The following is a 23,522-nucleotide window of genomic DNA, read 5'->3' as shown; positions in this document are numbered from 1 at the left end:
GATATGAAATTATATGGAATTCCATATCATGATTTGAGATATTTTAATACAAAAATTGATTCATGAGTTTATATTTTGTTAAAACAACCCCACATTTATATCTACTAACCATGTATTTCATATGTAAATAAAATTTATAATCACATCTTTACTTTTTAAAATTTATTATTCTCACCAACATATAGTCACTTTAACTCACACCAACCGATTGTTGAGTAATAAATTTATTTTATGGCCTCAATAAGTGCACATTTATATTTTATGAGTAAGTTATTAGTATTTAGTTACATATTTTCTATCAACTTTGTTTAAAGAGATAATATTTATTATATGACTTTTCTTTACCTTGAAAGCACTATTTTTATTACTCTTACAAACATTATTTTTATGAAGTGCATTCTATAATGCTTCCAATTTATTTTATGTTCACTAAACTAATATTGATGTATTTTTTATTTGGTAGAATTGTGTTGGTGCGATTGATGGAACATATATAGAAGGGGAAGTTCCTTAAACGGTGCAACAAACATATCGTAATCGCAAAGGAAGAACATCACAAAATGTCTTATGTGCTTGTGATTTTGATATGTGATTTATCTTTGTTGCTGTTGGTTGGAAGATACTGCACATGATAGTAAAGTACTTGAGAATGCACTTGTTGAACTAACGTCACAATTTCTATTTCCACCACATGGTAACTTTAAATTACATCCTTAGAATAAATATTATTTTTTTACACAAAGTTGTCCATTTACGTCACATATGTTTTTAGTAATTCTTTATAAAATGTTTGTTGGTAGATAAATATTATGTTGTTGATGCTGGTCTTCGAAACACAAAAGGATTTTTAGCTCCATACAAAGGACTATGCTATCATTTGCAAGATTACCAAGGAAGTGAAAGAGAGCCTCAAAATGCCAAAGAACTATTTAGTTATAGGCATTCATCTCTGCGCAATGTGCTTGAACGGACTTTTGGAGCTTGGAAAAATAGATTTAGAATACTGAAACAAGACATGAACCATTATGATATTGATACACAAGTGAAAATTGTCATAGCTTGTGCAGTGTTACATAATTATTTGCTAGAATATCAAAGTACTGATGAAATATTTATAGTCTATGAGCAAGAAAATATAGTTGCATATGATATTGACCAACAAATGACTCAAAGTAACAATGTTGGTTCGTCTTCTCGGTCACATGATCGAGAAATGCAAGTTCAACGTGAGGAAATTATCCGTACTATGTGGGAGGATTATATTTACAACTAGTACACTATAATTTATGTTCAATTTTTTTTATTAAATTAAAGTTAGATGAAACAATTACTTAAATGGAAAACAAATAGCTTTTTAATAATTTATTATGCGATTTTATAAATTTTTATTTATTTGATGGGAAAATGCATAAGTACCCCCCCCAGCCTATGCCCGAAATCCCAGAGACACACCTAACCTTTACTAAGGTCCTATTACCCCCTCGAACTTATTTTTTAATTAATTTTCTACCCCTTTTAGTCCTNATATTGATGTATTTTTTATTTGGTAGAATTGTGTTGGTGCGATTGATGGAACATATATAGAAGGGGAGGTTCCTAAAACGGTGCAACAAACATATCGTAATCGCAAAGGAAGAACATCACAAAATGTCTTATGTGCTTGTGATTTTGATATGCGATTTATCTTTGTTGCTGCTGGTTGGAAGATACTGCACATGATAGTAAAGTACTTGAGAATGCACTTGTTGAACCAACGTCACAATTTCTATTTCCACCACATGGTAACTTTAAATTACATCCTTAGAATAAATATTATTTTTTTACACAAAGTTGTCTCATTTACGTCACATATGTTTTTAGTAATTCTTTATAAAATGTTTGTTGGTAGATAAATATTATGTTGTTGATGCTGGTTTTCGAAACACAAAAGGATTTTTAGCTCGATACAAAGGACTATGCTATCATTTGCAAGATTACCGAGGAAGTGAAAGAGAGCCTCAAAATGCCAAAGAACTATTTAGTTATAGGCATTCATCTTTGCGCAATGTGCTTGAATGGACTTTTGGAGCTTGGAAAAATAGATTTAGAATACTGAAACAAGACATGAACCATTATGATATTGATACACAAGTGAAAATTGTCATAGCTTGTGCAGTGTTACATAATTATTTGCTAGAATATCAAAGTACTGATGAAATATTTATGGTCTATGAGCATGAAAATATAGTTGCATATGATATTGACCAACAAATGACTCAAAGTAACAATGTTGGTTCGTCTTCTCGGTCACATGATCGAGAAATGCAAGTTCAACGTGAGGAAATTATCCGTACTATGTGGGAGGATTATATTTACAACTAGTACACTATAATTTATGTTCAATTTTTTTTATTAAATTAAAGTTAGATGAAACAATTACTTAAGTGGAGAACAAATAGCTTTGTAATAATTTATTATGCGATTTTATAAATCTTTATTTATTTGATAGGAATGAATAAATAATTGGGGCTTTTTTAATATAGTTTTACAACTTATGGGATTTTTATGTTTATGAGAAAATATACAACACAAAAATTTCATATCGCATGTCCAAACAAAACTTCAATCTCATCTTATAATTTCATATCATGATATCATATCGCATGGCCAAACGGGCCCTAAGTGGGGTAAAATGGGAGTTAGTCGATTAAACCTCCTCACTTACGCCTATTACTTTGAAAAGCGAAATCACTCACGCTCTAAGTTCTATCTAGCAATAAATTAGGATTCTTCATCTTCTTACTTCAGTTTAAGGATTCTATTAGGATTTTCCTTTCAAGTATGTGAGATTTTATCAATGGGTACCCTTTCACCTAGGGGTGTACAAAATCGAACCGAAAACCAAATTAAACCGCTAATCGAGTCAAATCGGAAAAAATCTGACTAGTGGTTTGGTTTGACTTGGTTTGGTATCAGAAAAAAATCCGACTATATTTGGGTTGGGTTGGTTTCAACTAAAAAAACCAACCTGAGACCAAATCAACCCATCATTATATATAATTTTAAAAATTTATTTTATACGTAAAAATAATTACTTTGATATAATTTTTAAATATTTCATATACTTTTTCATAGTTTTTATAGTTTAATATATTATTTCATGTTTGAAAGTTAGAATTCTTAATGACCCAATAAAGATTATAGTCCATAGATGTTGGTAATTATAATAACGCTTAAATCAAAATCAAATTAATACTAATGCAAAAAGAAAATCAATTCAACCATGACAATAATATTGAATATTTGTTCTTTAGTTTTACATAGGTTTAGACAATTAAAATACATAATCTAATTTTAATTTCCTTTAATAATTAGTCATGTAACTAATACTTATTAAACTTATTTTAGCATGATTTTGGTACTTTTAAATTATGATCATTTTCATTATTACTTATTAATTTGCAATATTTGTTTTACCCGATTTCATTATTAGTTTTTTGTTGGATATCTTAGTGTCATTAATCATATCATATTTTGTGTTATTTTCTTAAGAAACAACTTAGATAGTTGTATTTTGGTAGGACTAAAGAAATATTTGAAGTAAAAGTAAATTATATGTTTGTATGAATACTTTATCGGAAAAACTCGAAAACTCAAAAATTCGAAAAAACCCGAGGTTGAAAAACCTGAGTTTTATTGATTTGGTTTGGTTTATAAATTCAAAAATCGACACAAATGGTTTGATTTGATATTTGAAAAAGCAGAACCAACCCGGCCATGTACACCCCTACTTTCACCCATTGAGTCCTAAAGAAAACTTCGTTCTTTAGTTGATTAATTCTATAAAACCTAGAATTTCAATGAAAATCATGAATTTCATCATATTTTAGTGAGAAAATATATAATTACCCCATTCAACTATAACATTTTTTCTAAAAGGACACTCAAACTTTACAAAGATCCTAATACCTCATTGAACAATTTGAAAGTAATAAAAATACCCCATTTTTGGGTCAAACCCACTTATAAGAAAGAAGGTGAAGTCACGCACCTATTGTTGCTTGCCATGTGTCAATTTTTATATAATTTCCTAATCTTTATTTTTATTCATGTTTTTTTTTGTTAGTTTTGATTCTTTATTTTTTCTTTCTTCTTCGCTTAACCCATCTGTTGGTCTCCTTCGTCCTGTAGTGTCCGCCATTGCTACAACACTAAATCAAAATTAAAACTGGAAAATCAAATTCGCTTTCAATTTTTTTTTTCAAATTAAAATTTCTGTCAAAGTCTTCTTTTTGTTTATTTTGCCTTTGATTTTTGCTCTAAAATCAACCTGGGTTGTATTTGAAAAAAAACAAAAATTCTCTTTCCGAACGCAGATGAGATTATTTTTGCTTGGTCTTAACAGGATTTCAGCCCTCGTAAATTGATCAGGAGTTAATTAAAATAACGCCAACGATTCTATAATCGAAGTCGCCATCATCTCCTCGGAGCTTTTCACCCCAGCCGGCCAAGAAGGAGGAGAAGAAATCTGAGGATGAAACAACAAATCTGTTGTTGCTTCCGTTATCAATGGAAGAAAGCCGACTAAAAAGGCATTTTATTTTACGGACTGAGATTCTGTTATTTAGTTACAATCAAATCTGTTCGTCGAAATCCAATCTAAATGAAAAAAGAAAAGAGAGAAAAAAAAGAAAAAAACTTCAAGTTGTTGTCATCTCCTTCAATGGTGAAGCTCATGAAGGAGAAGAAAAAAATAATTAAACAGTAAAATAAAAGATTATTTAAATAGTTAATAAAAAATATTGCAAAAGAAAAGTTTAATCTTAATTTTTTTGGTTTCCACGCTCTTCAGGTGAGTGATATACACTCTCTATAAAATATCAAAAAATGGTTCAATAATTTCACATTAAACTAGTTTAGGGGTGTATTAGGACCCCTGCAAAATTTGAATGTCTTTTTCAAAAATAGGTCTTACTTTAATGGGGTAATTATGTATTTTCTCTATTTTAGTTTTTCTTCATGAACGGTCCATGAATACATGTTTTTTTAATCTAAAATTCAGTATTTTTATATAGCTATCTTCATGAGTCCTAAGAATAAAGAAAAATCATGTTTTTGAATATGTGTTGGTTAAATTGCATGTTTTATTCAGGATGATAGAATTTGTTACGATTAATTATACCTTTAGTCTTTCAGTTATACATGTATAAGATGATTTTAGATAAAATATACTATTTATATCTCAAATTTTAGTATTATTGAGTTATCCAATATTATTAATATTACTCATTTTGATATAAATTCGGTTGATAGTGTTACTTAGCATCGAACGAACATAGGAATGCAGGCTCACCTGTCAATTTATGCTGAGACCTTTATTAGCAATTTCTAAGTCCAGAACTATGTGTTGTAGGCTTGACACCTTATCGTTTTCTGGATATCAACTTAGTGGATTCCCTATATCAATGTTTTACCCTTGGCGGGATACAGAACACCTTCCAACTGGGGTATAGGTTGGACTCCGTTTAGCTCAGTTGGAGCATGTTGGTTATTAATATCTTTCACAGTTCAGTGTCTAATTATTGCATGACTTTGTATTTAGTTTATATCAGTTCAATATTAACCAGTTCAATGTTTACTTCTTAGTCATTGCATCAATTTATGTATTTTAATTTTATATTTAGTTTATCACCTTAAATTTATCATGTTCAGCTTATTAGAATTGTGATGCATATCTCACATACTCAATAGTCAATACATTCAAATAATTGACCGCATATTTTTTTGCAGAATATTATTTTATAATATAGGTTTAGATGCTTATAATCATCCAGCTTGCTATTAATATAATTTCTGATCAACACAGTAACAATGTTGGTGAATCCTCATTTTTCAAAGACAACCCCTATTTCATTTATTTAGTCATTCAGTTTACAGATAATTAGAGTTAGCTGGGGGATTGTCCTAGTAACTCATCTTAGTAGATGCTTTTAGAGAGTCTAATAGTAGTTTCAATTTTATGTTTTGTTCAAATGACATCCATTTGATTATTCAGCTGTCTTGAAATTACTTGATATTAGCTTCCGCATTAATATTAGACATTTTCAATTGTTATCTATAGATCATAGTGTAATGTTAGAATAGGTTAACTTCGGGCCACTTGTGGCTTTAAAACACTGTGTTACAACTAGAAGAAGGTCTCGGATCGCGACAATATATTAAAATAATTTTAATTAATCTTTTAAGATGATTTTTCAAAATAAAAATATTTAGTTTTGCCCAATTTTGCAAGTGAATTTCCCCCTTTTCATAAAACTAATTTTCTAATAATGACATACATGTATAACATAACTGAAGTTTTTTTATTCTATTTTTCTACTTCAACTGCAAATACATCTTTTTTATTTTTAAATATCACTTGTCAAACGCTTATTACGTATCATTACAAAGCATTTGAAATTGAAAGCGAATAATTAGCATAGCAATCTTTGGACCGGAGAATACAACAATTTTTATACAAATTATCTACTTTCTAAGGCTCAATTGGTCAATCCAAAAATTGTTAATCCAAAATTGATTTACACAAATTGCATTTATTTTAATTAACTTAATTCTAAAGTTTGAACCACTACTACTTACCATAACAATAATATAGTTGATGTAATTTTACAACTTCACGAAATTTGTGAAGGTTAGAGTGAAACCTTATTTCTACCTCGTAGATTTAGGGATGTTTTTTTTGAAAGACCCTCGACTTAAGCACAATAAATCAAAATAATTATGAAAAAAAAAATGAACATGAAGAAAACATGATAACTAATAAGGAAAGTAGTATAGAGCGTTCAGAAATAGACCAATTACATCTATAAAATAATGCAAAAATTGAAACATAATAAACAACAATTGATAACAGACATCAAAACAAGAAACTAAATGAATAGGCTAATACTACGACATACGCAGTGCTTCAAATTATCATCAAGCCTAATCTCATTAAAAAAACGAAACAACGCTCAACCACCTACTAGCCGTCTATCCAAATCCACAACCTCCTACTAGCCTTCTATCCAAATCTACAACCTCTACACCCTCCTATGTAAGATCATATCCTTGATAAATCGAAATTGTGTCACATCCTATCTAATACCCTCTATCCAATACTTCTTCGAGCTACATTTTCCTCTCCTCATACCTACTATATCCAACTTTTCACATCTTCTCATTGAGACATTTACGCATCTCCTCTTCACATGTCCAAATTATATATTAAACTTGCTTCTCATCTCATATTCACTACGAATACCACTCTCATCTTATTTTGTATTTACTCATTTCTAATTTTATCTCTCTTAATATGTCCACCGCTACTTATATTTCTTATTTGTCTTCAATTCAAAAGATCCATCACAACTTCCTCCCTAAATGAAAATAGAGAAAAAGCCAAATATGTGCATTTAACTGCTTACAATAAATGATGAGCATGACACTTTCGTGAGTACATCACAAATACGCGTTTTCTATGACATAACAAAAGACTGAAAACTTCTCACACGCCTCCTACACTTCCCCTACCTTCTACAAAAGATATTATGGAATATTTATTGCAATATCAGAAATAATTTAAATATATTCTTCTTTATAGTTTTGATAATTAGATATATTTTTCAATCATATTTTGAATTTATACATATTTTGATGTAAATCACACATAATCATTAAGAAAAAAATTAAAATATAAATTAAATGGAGTATCACTTTTTGCTTTTACTTTAGCTCTTTTAGTTATTTTCAAATTTATTTTTTAAAATATAAGTAATTCAAACAAAAAATCATAAATATGAGCAATTAACTCTCTTAAACATATGAATGAAAGACAAAATAGAATAAATTTATAATAACTCTCTTAATCATACGTAGAACGATTAACTTATATTGAACATTACCAAAAGGCTCAAAAATTCAATTCTTATAAATTAGACTTTGGAGAGAATAATATATAATATATAAATATATATTTATAGATTTGACTAGCGAATATAATTATTTTAATCGATCAGCCAGTTATAACGGGTAAATAAAACCAGTCAAGAGTTATGTATATACTACTACTATATATATGTTTATATTTATGACCAAACATTGTGCTAAAAAGCTTCAACCTTCTGTCTTTCTCTTTATTATTCCTTTCCATTTCAAGAATCTGAAACCCCTTCCTCTCATTTCTTCTTTTGAACAGCTTCATTTTCATTTCAATAGCAGTCGCCTTCCCAAATTCGAAATCTTGTGCTAAATTCGATTATCATTTCTTTCAATTTCAATGGCAATGGCAATGGCAGCGATTTCACCTGAATCCCAAATGAATCAAAGAACATGGCCGTGTAAATCGGACGGTGGTCCTCGTTTCACTGCCATTTCATTCATAGGAAAAGGAAAACATGGCAGTAAGAATGATAATCCAAGATTAACAAACAACCCCACAATCAATAATTTCCAAATCAATCCAAAAAATCAAGATTTCGCAGATTTTTCACAACTTCCTGACGATGTGCTATTGAAAATTGCTGCTAATTTCACTTTGCCTAATTTACGTGCGGCTTCACAAGTATGTAAGTCTTGGTGTGATGGGTTAAGACCCTTAAGAGAAGCTATGCTGTGTCTTAAAAATGGGAAGCGGTTTAAGCATGGGCGTGGAGGGGTGACACCTAATTTGAATAAGGCTCTTGAATCGTTCCTTAAAGGTGCGGCTCTTGGGTCTACGTTGGCTATGGTGGATGCTGGATTGGTTTATTGGGAAATGGGGAGGAAGGAACAAGGGATTGCTTTTTACAGAAAAGCAGCTGCACTTGGTGATCCTGCTGGTCAGTGTAATTTAGGGATTTGCCTCTTGCAAGGTACCTTTTTCTCAGTTTTGCTCTTCCAATTGAATTATTCTACTGGGTGTGTTAGCTGTGAATTTGGATAAAGTATTGCCCTTTCACCTTGAAAGATTCCTTCGAGAGGGCTATAGTTTTGTCGTTAGATCCCTGGAATCTTATGGTAGACTCTAGGTGGATATATCACCATTCATCTTCATTATATAGCAAGGTGACATAATTACAAGTTTGCTTATACTTGGCGTAGTTTATAGTCGTAGTTGAGTAGTCTACAAAGTCTAATCTTTTAGTGGAAAAAATCAAATTGGCAGGACGATCCTACCAGTGAAGTGAATGCATAGAATATAATCGGGTGGTTGGAAGAATGGCGGTTTGTGGTACAGATAATGTATTTTAGTAATAGTAAATGTTATACAAATTTGGCACCTTGTTGGTGCAATCAATGAAATGAATACCTTATATGTTCCGGAAAATAAATAAGATGGTAAATTTTTGTGTCGAAATGAGCACAATTTTTTTGGTCTATACGAGATTTAGCAGCCTTAGTTGTGTCAGTACATTACTAACTGTGGGATTGATTTAGCCATCCACGTTTTAGTGTCTAGAGGTCTATGCTTTTGCTTCTTATGCTATGTCCTTTTTAATTCATGTTCAGCATTAAGACTTAAGAGACTAGTTATTTGCGCTTCAGATTTTGTTTGATTTATTTATTACTTAACATTCAAATCTTGTTGTGATGCCCCTTCTAATCATTATCAGTAATTGAGGTGTGTTATCCAACATTGAAAGATTTGGTGTAGGGGGGTGAGGTGATTCAAGTTGTTCATTTTTCTTTCCGCAAACTTTATCTTTGTTGAACCAGTGGTGCTTTCAGATGTTTTGGTAAATGCAATGTATATTTGTATGTCTCTGGTGTTGGCTCTTCTCTCTTTAACTTCCTTTACAACATCTTGTCCCCATAGCTTCCTGATATCTTTTCTGCACCATCTCTTTCATATCAATCATGCGCTAAAGACCATCGAATGTGGTTCTGTAGTACAGCCACAAGCCACCAGTTAACCAATAAGCTGCAAAATTCATTATAATGAATTGAAAGGAAATTAATTGGAGGCCAAGGATTAGGGTAGAGGGTTAGGAGGTAGTCGAACAATTTCTCTCTTTCCTGTGAGAGAGGATGGTTCTAACTTAGAACACCTTATCTGCTTCATGTTATACTTATCAATTTAAGACCATAAGCTCTAGATCAGAGGCGTATCTAAGGGGAGGTCACCGGGTTCACCTGAACCCATGGTCCCCTCCAGAGATCATATAAAGTAGTGTTATATTTTTAAAAAAATATTGAAATATAAATGTGTGAACCCACACTTGGAGTATCACATAATGCAATTATGACTGGGTGCACCTCTACCCGCGAGATTAGAAATCTGAATTTTATATTTATCTTGTTTTATTTTTCAATCTAAAATTAGATAACACTTCTTTAAGTGGTAATTGGTAACACTTTTGACATTTTAATTAATTCATCAATATATATATATATATATATATATATATATATATATATATTAGCATTAATTTTAGACCTATAATTTTAAAATTTTAACTGTTTTCAGTAATAAAAACTTAAATGTCGAACCGATCAAATTTATATCATAGATTAACCTTTTTATAATAGTACACCCATCATCTCAAAATCCTGGATACGCTTCTGTCTAGATATTAGGGTTTCCGCTGTAAACCGAACACAAGGGAAGGATCGTTGTTTTTACCAAAAAAGATCATTTTATCAGGTAATGGATACACTAATATCATTCCTTTGGCTATGTATTATGTATAAGCCTTCCAAAAACAGAAAGCTTGTATGCATCAGGTTCATAGGAGTAAATACTTTCAAAAGGGATAAATTTTAGTGGCTCAATTCTGTTACTTCTTTTGTTGTTTTTTACTTTGGTTATCTTTGCAATTTTTTCTATCAGCACTTTTTTATAGTATTTTTGTTTACCTTTGCCTTTACTTTTGTATTTGTCAAACCTATTTTTGTTAACACTTTTCTTAAGCCGAGGGTCTATCGGAACCACCTCTCTATCTCACAAGGTAGGGGTAAGGTATGCATACATCTCACCCTGCTCACATCCCACTAGTGGGATCACACTGGATTTGTTGTTGTTGAAAATATAGTTTAAGGGGGGAAGTAACAGGTAGTACTAATAGTTGGGAGAGGTTATGCAGTGCCCCTCATAAAATTTAATTGGTTGCAAGTTCCCCTTTCAACACTTGAAAATTGTGAAGTTTACACTTCTCCAAGAGAACCATTACGTGCAAGTGTAGGGAAACTTGAAAGCAAACAGACTGTTGGAAGGCCTCTGCAACACTTATCCTGAAACATGGAAGGCAGCAACACATTTTATGACTATTTGTCCTTTCTTTTTATGATTCCTCTGGTGATTGTATCTGTGAACAAGAGTAGGTTCTGCTTCTACCAATAGTGTTTTGTTGTTTCCGTTATGCATCAAGTATGGTGAAATGTTACTTCTTTTAAATCATTATAGGACTACATATGTGAAGTCATGTGATCGCTAAGAGCACCCACCATTAGTGCTCACAAAAGGTGGGCAGAATCGGATATGGGTGAGTTGAACATGGCTTAGAAAAGAAAAGAACAGATAAAATATCCTACCTTCCTATTTTGGTAAGGACGGTTATATTGCATTTCACTATTTGCTCAAGAAGCTACCTACCTTTAACAATAAAAAAGAGAAACGTTCAAGAAGCTATTTCTTTTTTTTGGTTAGTGGGGTGGGGTGGGGGAAATGTGTTTTCTGAAACAGAAAGTCTCCAACTTTGGATGGGTCTTGTCAGCTTGTGGAAGAAAGTTGTGAAACAGGGGACTTTTCAATAGTAACTGAAAAGGCGAAAATATTTTAAAGAGCTATAGCGGGATATAGGAAAGGATAGGACTTTTTATAATCATAACTTGCAAGCAGTGTTATCAAAGGTTCTCTTAAGCCCTAAAGCGAGGGTCAAAACGTGTTGAGCACTTTGCCTCGCTTAATGTGTGCTTCAGTGTCGTCATCAAGACTCTAAGACATACTTCTCCTTGTGAATGAGCATTTCCTGAAGAGGCGATACTAAACCATTGATATTTCACTTTCTCATAAAAACAATCAATTTCTTTGTCCATATATTTGTTATTAATGCTTATAATTATTAGTGTTGGACTAAGCATATATATATTTGTATGTTTTCTCCATTTGCGTCTTTCCTCAAATCCATGCTTTATTTGCTCTTTGCGCTTAAAGCGCCAACGAACCTTAGAGCTTTTTTGCGCTTTTCGCTTTTGATAATCATAACACTGTTTACAAGCCATTTTAAGCCAACTAAGTATGATGGACCATCAGTTAGTAGTTTGCTAAATTATATATTAGATCAGTAAGTGACATAAGATTCTCAAATAAGCAGTAAAAATACAATTTAGTGCTGAAGTCGCTATTGGTCAAGTGGTGAAAGTTGAGGAAATTAACTAGTATAGCCTAGCAACATACAAAGGGGGGAAAAGTTTTGACACTAGTAACTAAAGATAAAATATATTTAAATTTCAGGACTTAGCTAAGACAAAAATGAAGTTGAAGAAAGGATTAAGTATCTAAACAGAATACAAGCAATTGCAGTGCTTATTGTTAAATAGTTTTTTCTGGTATAGGTTTTAAGTTAGTTTTGATATTCATATCGGTTCAATAGTTTGGACTGCATAAATTAGTTTCAGTGTAGTAATACTAGGTTTACCCAATATAGTGAGGGAAAAAAAGAGTAACACCAGAAGCAAGATATTGTCAAATACAACTCACACTTACACAGGATATGATCACATCTAGTTAAAAATGAAAACTGAAAGAAAAAATAAATATGAAAGTCGATACTAATGGTAAAACATGAAATGCTAAATCTTGTTTACAGAACTTACGAGAATCTTTGGGTAGCGATGAGCAAGTCCCTTTTTGCCATAGGTTTTATGGGTTTGGAAGGATTGGGATCTTAAAACCCATATTTATCCATGAAATATTCATTTTTCAAATGGATAACATGGATATTTGATCATTATCCAACCATTTTAATTGGGCGGTTGGGTCATGGATGGATACTTGTTTTTCAAATCCGTTTTGCCAATGCTACCTACCAGAAACTAAGCGTTTGATTTGCACTCACAGAGTTCTATATGTAAGCATTTGTTTTACAAGTTTTAGCATTAATTTTCATTACTTTTGGTTATTGTGTCTCTATGCAGTAATGACCTCTTTACTCTATGCAGCTAACCCTCCGGACAGTGAGGAGGCTATTAAATGGCTTTACAAAGCTTCAGTTGCAGGCTATGTTCGAGCTCAGTACCAACTTGCCCTTTGTTTACATAAAAATCGTGGCCCGAGTAGGAATCTTCGTGAAGCAGTATGAAAATTTGTTTGCTTTATCATTATGTTCTTGTAGTAGACGTACAATATCACTTTGATTAACATTGTTCAAATTTTAAATCATATCATACTTTTAAGGTTCTGGAATTTCAGACTTCTGAGTTGTCAAGTAAATTTGATTGAATCGAGATTTAATCTATAAATTCCAGAGCAGCTAGCATTATCAGTTAGGTAATATAAGGGGATTCTTTATCATACACAAACTGGAAATTTAAAAACCGTACCCCCAAGAAGCAGCACTGTGAAAAATGGTCCTAAACTTGGCTCCATGGGACCTAAAAGTTTAAATTCACGATCATGGTTAAACAAAAAGTTATCCGTATTTGTCTTTCTATACAGATGACTGGATTGTTCCTATGATGACTTTACCTGTGAAATGCAGGTAAGGTGGTTTCTGAAGGCAGCAGAAGGTGGATATGTCCGTGCTATGTACAATATAGCAATGCGCTATTCAGTTGGAGAAGGTTTAGTTCAATCTCACAAATTAGCAAGGAAATGGATGAAGAGAGCAGCTGATCGCGGGCATAGCAAAGCCCAGTTTGAGCATGGACTCAGTCTATTTTCCGAAGGGAACATGAAGAAAGCTGTTGTATATTTGGAGCTTGCCACTCGTGCTGGTGAGACAGCAGCTGATCACGTCAAGTATGTTATACTTCAAGAGATGTCCACTTCTTGTCGTGACAGAGCCATGCTTCTTGCTGATAATTGGCGTCCTTTGCCTTCTTCATCTCGCTGATTGAGTCTCCTTCTTGTTGTTTTTTCCAGCCTTAATGCTGCCTAAGCATATTTTCTCTAGCATGCTGCTTTTGAACTTGTTCAAGTACAAAGTGTAAATATACATAGTTTTTCTTGTAAATAATATTTTTCCTTAAAAGTTGCCATTTCTTTATGGTTTCTGCTGAATTTATCACTTCATGGAAAGTTAATAACGCTTTTACAATTTGTTGTTTAGAAATGGTACCAACTCTCATGGAAGATGTAGTATAGGCGAAAAAGTTTTATTAGATACTCAAATAAATTATAAAAAAATTAAAACTTACTAAGAATTGCGCGAGTTTGGTTATTACCCCATTTTTAGTCCATTTCAGCTCAAGTAATTTTGAGTGAGTCATTTATTAACTCAACCCGTTCTGACATGCCAAAATTTAGCCCAACCTCCATTTGATACCCCCTACTCGTGCCTGTCCCGAGTACATCCTTGAATACATTTAGGTTCCTGTTACAGAGTTGCTCTGTTATGAGATTCTACTGAACTAAACAAATGTAAATGACACTTTGAAAAATCTATAAGGATGACCGCGCTCGGCTCGACCTCGACTTCGACTTCTTTTAGTACATTGCTACAACTTCTGTTTAGCTCGTTCCGTGCTTACTCACATTACAGAGTTGCTCTATTCTAAGATTCTACTGAACTAAACAAATGCATACGACATACTTTGAAAAATCCTTAAGGGAACAGAAACATAAAAATAGAATTGACTTATTGCAAAAGATTTTTCCAAAGACAAAAAAGAGTTTGTTTTACCATCACCAAAACTAGACTGCCAAAATTGAAAATAAATAAAGGAGTTATTCAAATGAGATAGAGATACAAAGCTGACAAGTGCTACATTTACAAGTCCAATCACCAAATAGAGCAACAATTAATTGTAATAGATTGGGGTGTACATGGTCGGGTTCAGGGGCGGATTTACGTAGGACGAAGGGGTTCATCCGAACCCCCTTCGTAGAAAAATTACACTATATATATAAGATTAAATTTTTAATATANACCAAACCAATAAAACTCGGATTTTTCAACCTCGGGTTTTTTCGGATTTTTTCGAGTTTTTTGGATTTTTCTGTTAAAGTATTCATACAAACATATAATTTACTTGTAATTCAAATATTTCTTTAGTCCNTTTAAAAATATAATAATGCAATCAGAAAATGATGTTTAGTTCCAAAAAATTAAAACGCTGATTGAAAATTTAGGATTTATTAGTTTCTTATATTTTAGGCGTTTTAATTTATTTAAAAATATAATAATGCAATCAGAAAATGATGTTTAGTTCTAAAAAATTAAAACGCTGATTGGAAATTTAGGATTTATTAGTTTAATCCCTAATTATAAAGTCAAATATTAAAAAACTCTTTTCTTCTTGATTCGACAGTTTAATCCGACCCGTTTATATCCGATTCGACCCGTTTAATTTATTTGTGGATATTATTTACGTGATTAATTTTTTTTTTGAACCCCCTTGATGAAAATCCTCCCTCCGCCACTGGTCGGGTTGGTTCGGGTTTTTTAAATATCAAATCAAATTATTTGTGTCGGATTTATAAATTTATAAACCAAACCAAACCAATAAAACTCGGATTTTTCAACCTCGGGTTTTTTCGGATTTTTTCGAGTTTTTTGGATTTTTCTGTTAAAGTATTCATACAAACATATAATTTACTTGTAATTCAAATATTTCTTTAGTCCTACCAAAATACAAGGTGTTTTTTAAGAAAATAACACAAATTTGATATGATTAATGATACTAAAATATCCAACAAAAAAATAATAATGAAATCACATAAAACAAATATTGTAAGTTAATAAGTCATAGTGAAAATGATCATAATTTAAAAGTTTTAAATCATGCTAAAATAAGTTTAATAAGTATTAGTTACATGACTAAATATTAAAGGAAATTAAAATTAGATTACGTATTTTAATTGTCTAAACCAATGTAAAACTAAAGAACAAATATTTGATATTATTGTCATTCTTAGTGTTGAATTGATTTTCTTTTTGCATTAGTATTAATTTGATTTTGATTTAAGCTTTATTATAATTACCAACATCTATGGACTATAATCTTTATTGGACCATTCAGAATTCTAAGTTTCAAACTTGAAATAATATATTAAAAGATAAAACTATGAAAAAGTATAAGAAATATTTAAAAATTATATCAAAGTAAATAGTTTTATGTATAAAAGAAAAATTTAAAGCTATCTATATAATGTCGGGTTGTTTTTTTTTTAGTTAAAACCAAACCAACTCAAATATAATCGAGTTTTTTTTTCAATACCAAACCAAGTCAAACCAAACTACTAGTCAAATTTTTTTCCGATTGACTCAGTTTGCGGTTTGATTCAATTTTCGATTCGGTTTTGTACACCCCTAGTAATAGAGATGCAAATTTGATCCAACAAAGAGGTGTTATATTGGTGTTATGTCTAACTATTTAGATCGAAATTGTGCACGGAAGGATGATCAGACAGAAGCAGAGTCAGAATTTCAAGCTTGTGGGTTCTAAATTTTAAAAAGGATAACGATCTTAAAATTCACAAAACACAAATTATGTTAATGAGATGTTTCTCATGTTTGAAAACATTACCTTTGATATTGTTATTCTAACAACTTATTTTAACAATGTGAAGATTTGAGTAATTTAATTTAAAGTTCTAAAATATTGTTAATGAAAGATGAATAATTTTTAAAATATAAATTTCGAACATTTTGACTATAATCTAGAATACTATTTTAAGTGAGAAAAAAATATTAAATTCACCATTAATATTTTCGCACCTAAAATATATTTTTTACTAGTTTCATTGTGACCTTGAACCATTACTACCTTCAAAAGTTAAAATTTTGAAAAGCAAATAACAATTATTCTCTATGATCAATTATCAATATGTGGGATAACCCTAGAAAATATTAAAATTTGATTTTCGAATAGATAATTCTACGGTGTAAAAGCAAACAAATAAGAAAAAAATGAAAAAGGAGAGGCGAGAGTACATAGTACATATCGAAGGGCAAAGGTCGGATGATAGTAATCAGATCAACAATAAAAGTTAGAATCCTAACTTTTGAAAATAAATTTGGGTTAAAGTTTTTGAATATTTGAGTAGAAATCAATGAAAATATATTTCGGTTAAAATTTTTTGAATCTCTGAGTAGAAATCAATAGTTAGATATTGTTTTAGCGTATGACCCAAACACTATTTTTATTTTTATTTTTATCATTAACCGTTTTTCTGTTTTTTTTATATATAAATTATCATTTGCCAATTTTCTATACTGGTTTTCCGTTTTTGCTTAAAAAAATTATAAATTATCATTTGCCAATTTACGCGCTTATTGAATGACTTCACAGGGTGCATGGAAACCACTTGGCCACCCACCTCATTATGCTAGAGGGTTCGCAGGAAATTTATGTGTACGTTTTATTTGATATTTTAATACGAATATAGGATCTACGGAAAAGTCAGTTGGTTCGTCCGAACCTCCTTTCGCTACAGTAGCTCCGCCCATGCGATCAAATTGAGATTGGTATGGAGCTGCATTGCTAGATGATGAGCCAAAATTTGGTGCAGCAAACATATTAGAAACACGAGGCACAAGATCATTTGGACTTTCTTGATTCAAAGCTTCTTTGCCTAATAGTGGGACTGTGTTAAGAATTCATCACCAACTTAACTAATGTCCAAAACACTTTGAAAATAATCTAGAAAATTCTGGAGATGTAAAGAAATAATGAAAGATTTTTAGAATGAGTATCCTAGAGAGAAAAGTCTAGAAATGTTCTTTTCACCCTTATCTAGGTTCTTCCACCACCAGCTATAAATAGAGGTGGTTCATTTGAGTTGTAACCAACCAAGTAAGTAAGTGCTTAAACAAAGCAAGTAAGAAAATAAAAGTGAGTTCTCAAGTAAAGGGTGTTTCTGAAGCAAGCAACAAGTAAGTGTTTAAGTTTGTAAGACCGAAGCGGGTCCTTACTTTGATTATTGCAAAAGATTTTTCCAAACACAAAAACGACTTTGTTTTACCAACACCAAAACTAGACTGCCAAAATTGAAAATACTAAAATAAAGGAGTTATTCAAATGAGATAGAGATACAAAGCTGACAAGGGCTACATTAACAAGCCCAATCAGCAAATATAGCAACCGTTACATGCAAATTGTAATAGAGATGCAAATTTGGTCCAACAAAGAGGCGTTATATTGGTGTTATGTCTAACTTTTTAGATCGAAATTGTGCATGGAAGAACGATCAGATTGAGATTGGTCAGGAGCTGCATTGCTAGATGATGATGACACATTGCTATAGACATTAGTTGATCATGACACATTGACATGGGCATAGCTTTCATTAGGAGGAAGGATGTTGTGTTTGAGTGCTGCTTTGTTCCTGTTATGTCTACCAAAAAAAGTCTCGGCGGCATGAGTGGCAACTTGGGTTGAACTTCTACTAGGCACAAACTGTTTGGCGATTTGATTCCAACTTTGCCCAATCCCATCAAGAAACTTTTGTGTTCATCCACACTCCATCTATCTTTCTTGTTTCAATGATCTCTTGAATTTTCACTTTCATCAACTAATACACCTTTGTCTTCTTCTTTAGTCCATCTGCTTCTTGTCATTCTTGATCCTGAATCTTCATTATGATGATCACTACTGACCACAACCCAAATAGTTTAATGCTATGATTTCTCTCCCCCTATTTTTTGATTTTTCCCTTCTTCTTTTTTTCACTTTTTTCAAATTATGAGTACGCAATTGGAGAGCAAGTTATTTATAAGCGATAATCCTTAGTTACCGTTAGAATCTAACTGAACGATTAGGAAAATAAAAGTTGCACCAATTATTTTCTTGCACTTAAAATATTTTATTTAATTATAATCTTTATTCTATAGGATTCACTCTTTTTTTTATTTATTCATTTGCTTCAAAATTATCTTCAATATACTTAGTTACATAAAGTTTTATTTGTGGTTTTTTTTTGTCAACAACCGGAGCTATGAGTTTTGGAATGGAATTCCATCGGTCCCAACAACTCCAAAATGTGGAAATTTGTCTAGGAGTGTGGTTGTCTTTAGTTTCAAGGTTGTTTCATGGATGTGAGCCCTTGGGTTGGAAGTTTAAGTATAATTAGGGCAAAAGTTGACTTTGGTCAATATTTGGAGTTCGGACGCTCGGATTGAATATCTGATTATTTCATTAGATTTGGGGGATGATTTTAGGCATAGGTGAGGTTTTGGTTGAATTTTCAGAGATTCTGAGGGAAGTTTGATATTTTTTGGTGAAAGTTAGTTTATTGTGACTTTAATGGGTTTCGGGTCAAGGAGACCTCAAATCTGTGTTTCGATGGTTCCATTGAGTCCGGAACATCGAGTTTCGTTGGGTAGCATATCTGGTTTGTGTGTTCAGAATTCCGAATGAATCTCGAGAGTCTTTTCAGTGAATTTTGTTGAGCCTTGGTGTAGCTAATGTTGTTGTTGTCTATTTAATTGCCCATCGCGATCACGGATCCCTCTCTCGCGATAGCGGATTCCTCTCTTACGATCGCATAAGGGTCTTAGGTTGTGCGTTGTGATCGCAAAGGGTTAGGTCCTCAGGCATCGCGATCGCGTGGTCTATGCTGCGATTGTGAGGGTTGAATTAATGAGTTGACCATCAATGCTCATTGTGACCGCAAGGCGTGGGGTCACGATGGCGAAGAGTTAAATTGACCTAAAAAGTGTTCTTTTTCAAAATCAGGTTTCATCTTGATTTCACAATTTTTGAACTTTGGAAGCTCAATAGAGGCAATTTTAAAGCTATTTTTCAAGATTCTTCGATTGGATAACAACTTTTAACTCCCCATTTTTTATTACTCATTATTTATTTTAAGATTTCCCCACCTTGCTAATTTTCAACTTAGACTTTTTGAATATTCTCAAGAACTTGGGTTTCAAGGAAATTGGTGATTTGAGCTTGGTTTCAACTCGTTTTTCGATTTGATTTTTACTATTGAGTTCCCAAACCTTTGGTAATATGATTTTTCACTAAATTCCAGATTCCACCAGAGTTTGTACCTCTACAAAGAAGAACAAGAATTAGAAAGAGAAGAGCAAGGGAGGGGGAGGGAAGATAACAGATCACAAGAAATGATACTTACTTCGGAGTGCTGAGAAAGGAAGAAAAATTGATGACAATGAGGTAAAGTGTGCATGATCCACAACATATAGAAGCGAAAAGCCATGATCAAGAAGCTCGATATGGCGACAAGGAAGAGAGATTAAGGAGACAAGATTAGCAAATCCCATGTTTTAGGATATAGATACGCAGAGACAGATCCAGAATTTGAAGATTCCGAATGCCACATGGTCCAAATAGGATAAATAGATCGATTTGTTAAATTTTAGGATATAGATACGGATCCTGCAGGACGATTCCCTTAATGGACTGGGTCAGGGATTTTTCGTTGTATTTTGGATATTTTGTTTTGTTTTTTCTTGGCTTTTTGATAATTTTGGATCCTGTTGGATCTACTTTGTACAAATATTTTATTTGAATAAAGGAGCCTCAGCTACACCAATTTTTTTTTTTTTAAAAAAAGCAAGGGACATATGCAATATATATACACAAAAAAATTGTTTTTCACATTGTAAAAGGTCTTAAGATTTGTAATATCTTGACATCTAAGTTATTTTTCCTCATGATCTCCTCATAGAGTTGTCATTGTAGTAGAGTTTAACCATCAAGTTCAGAATTGATTGATGTGGTTCCTCTAATCCTAGGACACCAGAATATCAAACCATGAACAAAAAAAAGACATCAGAGAAAATCATAATAGTGATTGTGAGTCTCAATTCTTAACCGAAGGGGACAACAAAAGGTCTTTACTCTTCTATCCCTCATATAGATAGAGGGAAAGTAAAGCTTTTGATTTTTTCAAATTAATAAAGAAAAGGAAGAAAAATAATAAAGAATAAAAAATAATTAAACAAAGGAGTAAAGATAAGAAAAGGAATAAAAAAAAGTAAGGAAATTCAAAATAAAATAAAAAAATACAAAAATAAAAGGGACCAATAGATGAGAAAAAAGTGGAAAAAGGAGAAAAATAAAGGAAAAAACTAGAGAAAAATAAATAAAGAAAGAAAGAAAGAAATGAGAAATAAAAAAGAAAATTAAAAAGAAGAAAGTAAGTATATAAAATGTATATTTTATTAATTTTAATTTAATAAATAAGTTAATGATTTTAGTTTTTTTTAATTACTTATTGTTGTGTATATTTAATTAAAAATAAAATTAACCTACCCTACCCCACTCATCACACTACNCCCCTCCCTAAAACCACGCTCCCTTACCCCCCACATCATCCCACATCCTCACCACAACTCCCCATTCCCCGATTGTCCTGCTTGGCACAAACTCTTTAGCAATTCGAGTCCAATTTCCTTTTCCAAGTTTGTCCAATCCAATCAAGAATGCCCTCTCTTCATCTTCACTCCATCTTCTTCCCTTACTAGTAACTACTCATCCCTCTCGGCTCTCGTTTCACTTGTTGATTCTTCTCCAAAGGAAGAAACATTGTTGACAGTAATCTCAACGCCAAACGATTATGTGGTTTCTTGGATTTCTTTGTCATATTTTTTCACTAACTACTCTTTCTTTTTTTGCAAATTTTACATAGTAGAAAAAATAGAATGAGCAACAAGTGTAGTTGGAGAAGCAAATGTCCCAATTAGTACAACATGACCTTTTAGCATCTTTAAAAAGAAAAGGAAAAGGCTCAAATATGTCATCGAACTTTTAGAAAAGGCTCATTTATGTCATTCGTTAAAAGTTTGGCTCATCTATGCCATTACCGCTTAAGAAAAGGCTCATTCATGTCATTATTTTTTAATGGTGGTTTTGCAAAACCATTTTTACACGTGACCAATTATAATTTGGTCACGTCATTATTTTTTTTATTAAAAAGTTAAAATTCTGAAGAATTAAAATAACCCACCCAAGTAAAGACCCACCCAAATTTAAAAAAAAAACCCTATAACCCATCAGTAACCCAATTTTTCATTCACTTTTAATCTAAAAACCCTAACTAAGAAAAGAAGTTTCTTCACTTCTATAAGGACGACCAACTCCTTCTCCTTCTCCGACGAATTTACTGATCTTTCTTCAATCTCGTTTATGAAGATTAAAGAGGTTAGTTTACATATTACTATTAAATATTTATTTAATGTGGTTGGTAGAGGATTTCAAGAAAGTGTACATATGGGGTTCTAAGTCATGTGGGTTTGTTTTTGTATGTGTAAATGTATTGTTTAATAGGTAATGTTTTTGACTTTTAATGACCTTTGTTTGTTTCTTTTTGATGTGGCGCCGAATAGTATTCAGATGTTAGATTTGGGGGTTTTTATGTGACAATTGTATAAAGGGAATCATTGTTTATTAGTTAGAATTTGTCTTTTAATGATGTTATTTGTTCCTTTTTGTTGTGGTTTCAAAATGTATTTTCTACAAAACTTTTACACTATACTATTCAGTTTCTTGCATTCCTTTAATCTTTCTCCCTTTGCCCTCCATCAAGTAATTTGACATGAATCGTAGAGAAGTTGCTTAGCTATTTTAATTTGAAGACTTGTTTCTTGTTCTTCGATTTATGTTATTATGGATAGTTCAATCATCATATTGACTATATTTTTATTGTTGTATGTTGTTGGTTCCTCATTTATTCAATTTTTTTTTATTGGCATGTGTACATTACTGAAGAATGATTGATAAAGTAACAATACTTTTTCACTATGGAGGTGAATGAGTCTTTTCTCCCCAATTATTGTACACTAAGAAGTTGATGCATATGTGGCATGAATTTGATCCAGACTTGCTGTCTTACAAAGACTTGTGTGAAGAATTTAAAAAGGAGCTTGGTTATTTTAAAGTGAAACAACTCTTAGTTGCTGGACCATCTGGTAGATACTACATAGTTGAAGGTGATAATGGTATTCGGGCTTTACAATGTCTGATTTGTCATGAGTTTACTACATAGTAGTGCCTACTTTGACACACAGTGTAAGAACACAATGGTTGACAATAACTTCACAGAATCCTTCAATGCTTGAATTTTAGAAGCAAGTGGTATGCCAAATATCAAAATATTGGAGGAAATAAAGGATTAAGGTTATGACTAGGTTGGCTGAAAATGAAGACAAAGTTAAGCATTGGAAAACTGAATACAGTCCACAATGCATGAAGTTGTACAGTGATTATAGGGCAATAGCACATGGATGCACTGTGAACTTTATTGGTGATTATGGTTATGAAGTGTCTGAAGGTGATGATAGGCTTACTGTGAACTTAGAGCATATTAGATGCACCTGCAGATTGTGGGACTTGTCTGGAATTCCCTGCCCTCATGCCATTAATGCATTTATGCATAAGAAAGTTGTTCTAGAGACACA

General features: G+C 32.0%; 1 protein-coding gene and 1 pseudogene across 1 annotated transcript; both read left to right on the top strand.

Annotated features, from left to right (window-relative positions):
• The first annotated feature begins 8,134 nt into the window (after window positions 1-8,134).
• On the top strand, window positions 8,135-14,222 carry LOC125867778 (F-box protein At1g70590-like). Its single transcript, XM_049548357.1, has 3 exons — window positions 8,135-8,870; window positions 13,159-13,292; window positions 13,698-14,222. Exons 1-3 carry the CDS (start codon window positions 8,297-8,299, stop codon window positions 14,049-14,051), a joined length of 1,062 nt encoding a protein of 353 aa, XP_049404314.1. The 5' UTR covers window positions 8,135-8,296; the 3' UTR covers window positions 14,052-14,222.
• Window positions 14,223-22,921: 8,699 nt separating this feature from the next.
• Window positions 22,922-23,522, top strand: part of LOC125868773 (uncharacterized) — a 5,515-nt pseudogene continuing 4,914 nt past the window's right edge.

The sequence above is a fragment of the Solanum stenotomum genome, chromosome 6 (assembly GCF_019186545.1).
Source record: "Solanum stenotomum isolate F172 chromosome 6, ASM1918654v1, whole genome shotgun sequence".
NCBI classification, from domain to species: Eukaryota; Viridiplantae; Streptophyta; class Magnoliopsida; order Solanales; family Solanaceae; genus Solanum; species Solanum stenotomum.
This window is presented reverse-complemented; position numbering and strand designations above follow the sequence as displayed.

Excerpts from the sequence above, each read along its gene's own strand:
- LOC125867778 (XM_049548357.1), top strand. The coding sequence starts at position 8,297 with ATGGCAATGGCAATGGCAGCGATTTCACCTGAATCCCAAATGAATCAA. Across the intron at positions 8,871-13,158 it reads AGGGATTTGCCTCTTGCAAG|CTAACCCTCCGGACAGTGAG; the intron begins GTACCTTTTTCT and ends TACTCTATGCAG. Across the intron at positions 13,293-13,697 it reads GTAGGAATCTTCGTGAAGCA|GTAAGGTGGTTTCTGAAGGC; the intron begins GTATGAAAATTT and ends TGTGAAATGCAG.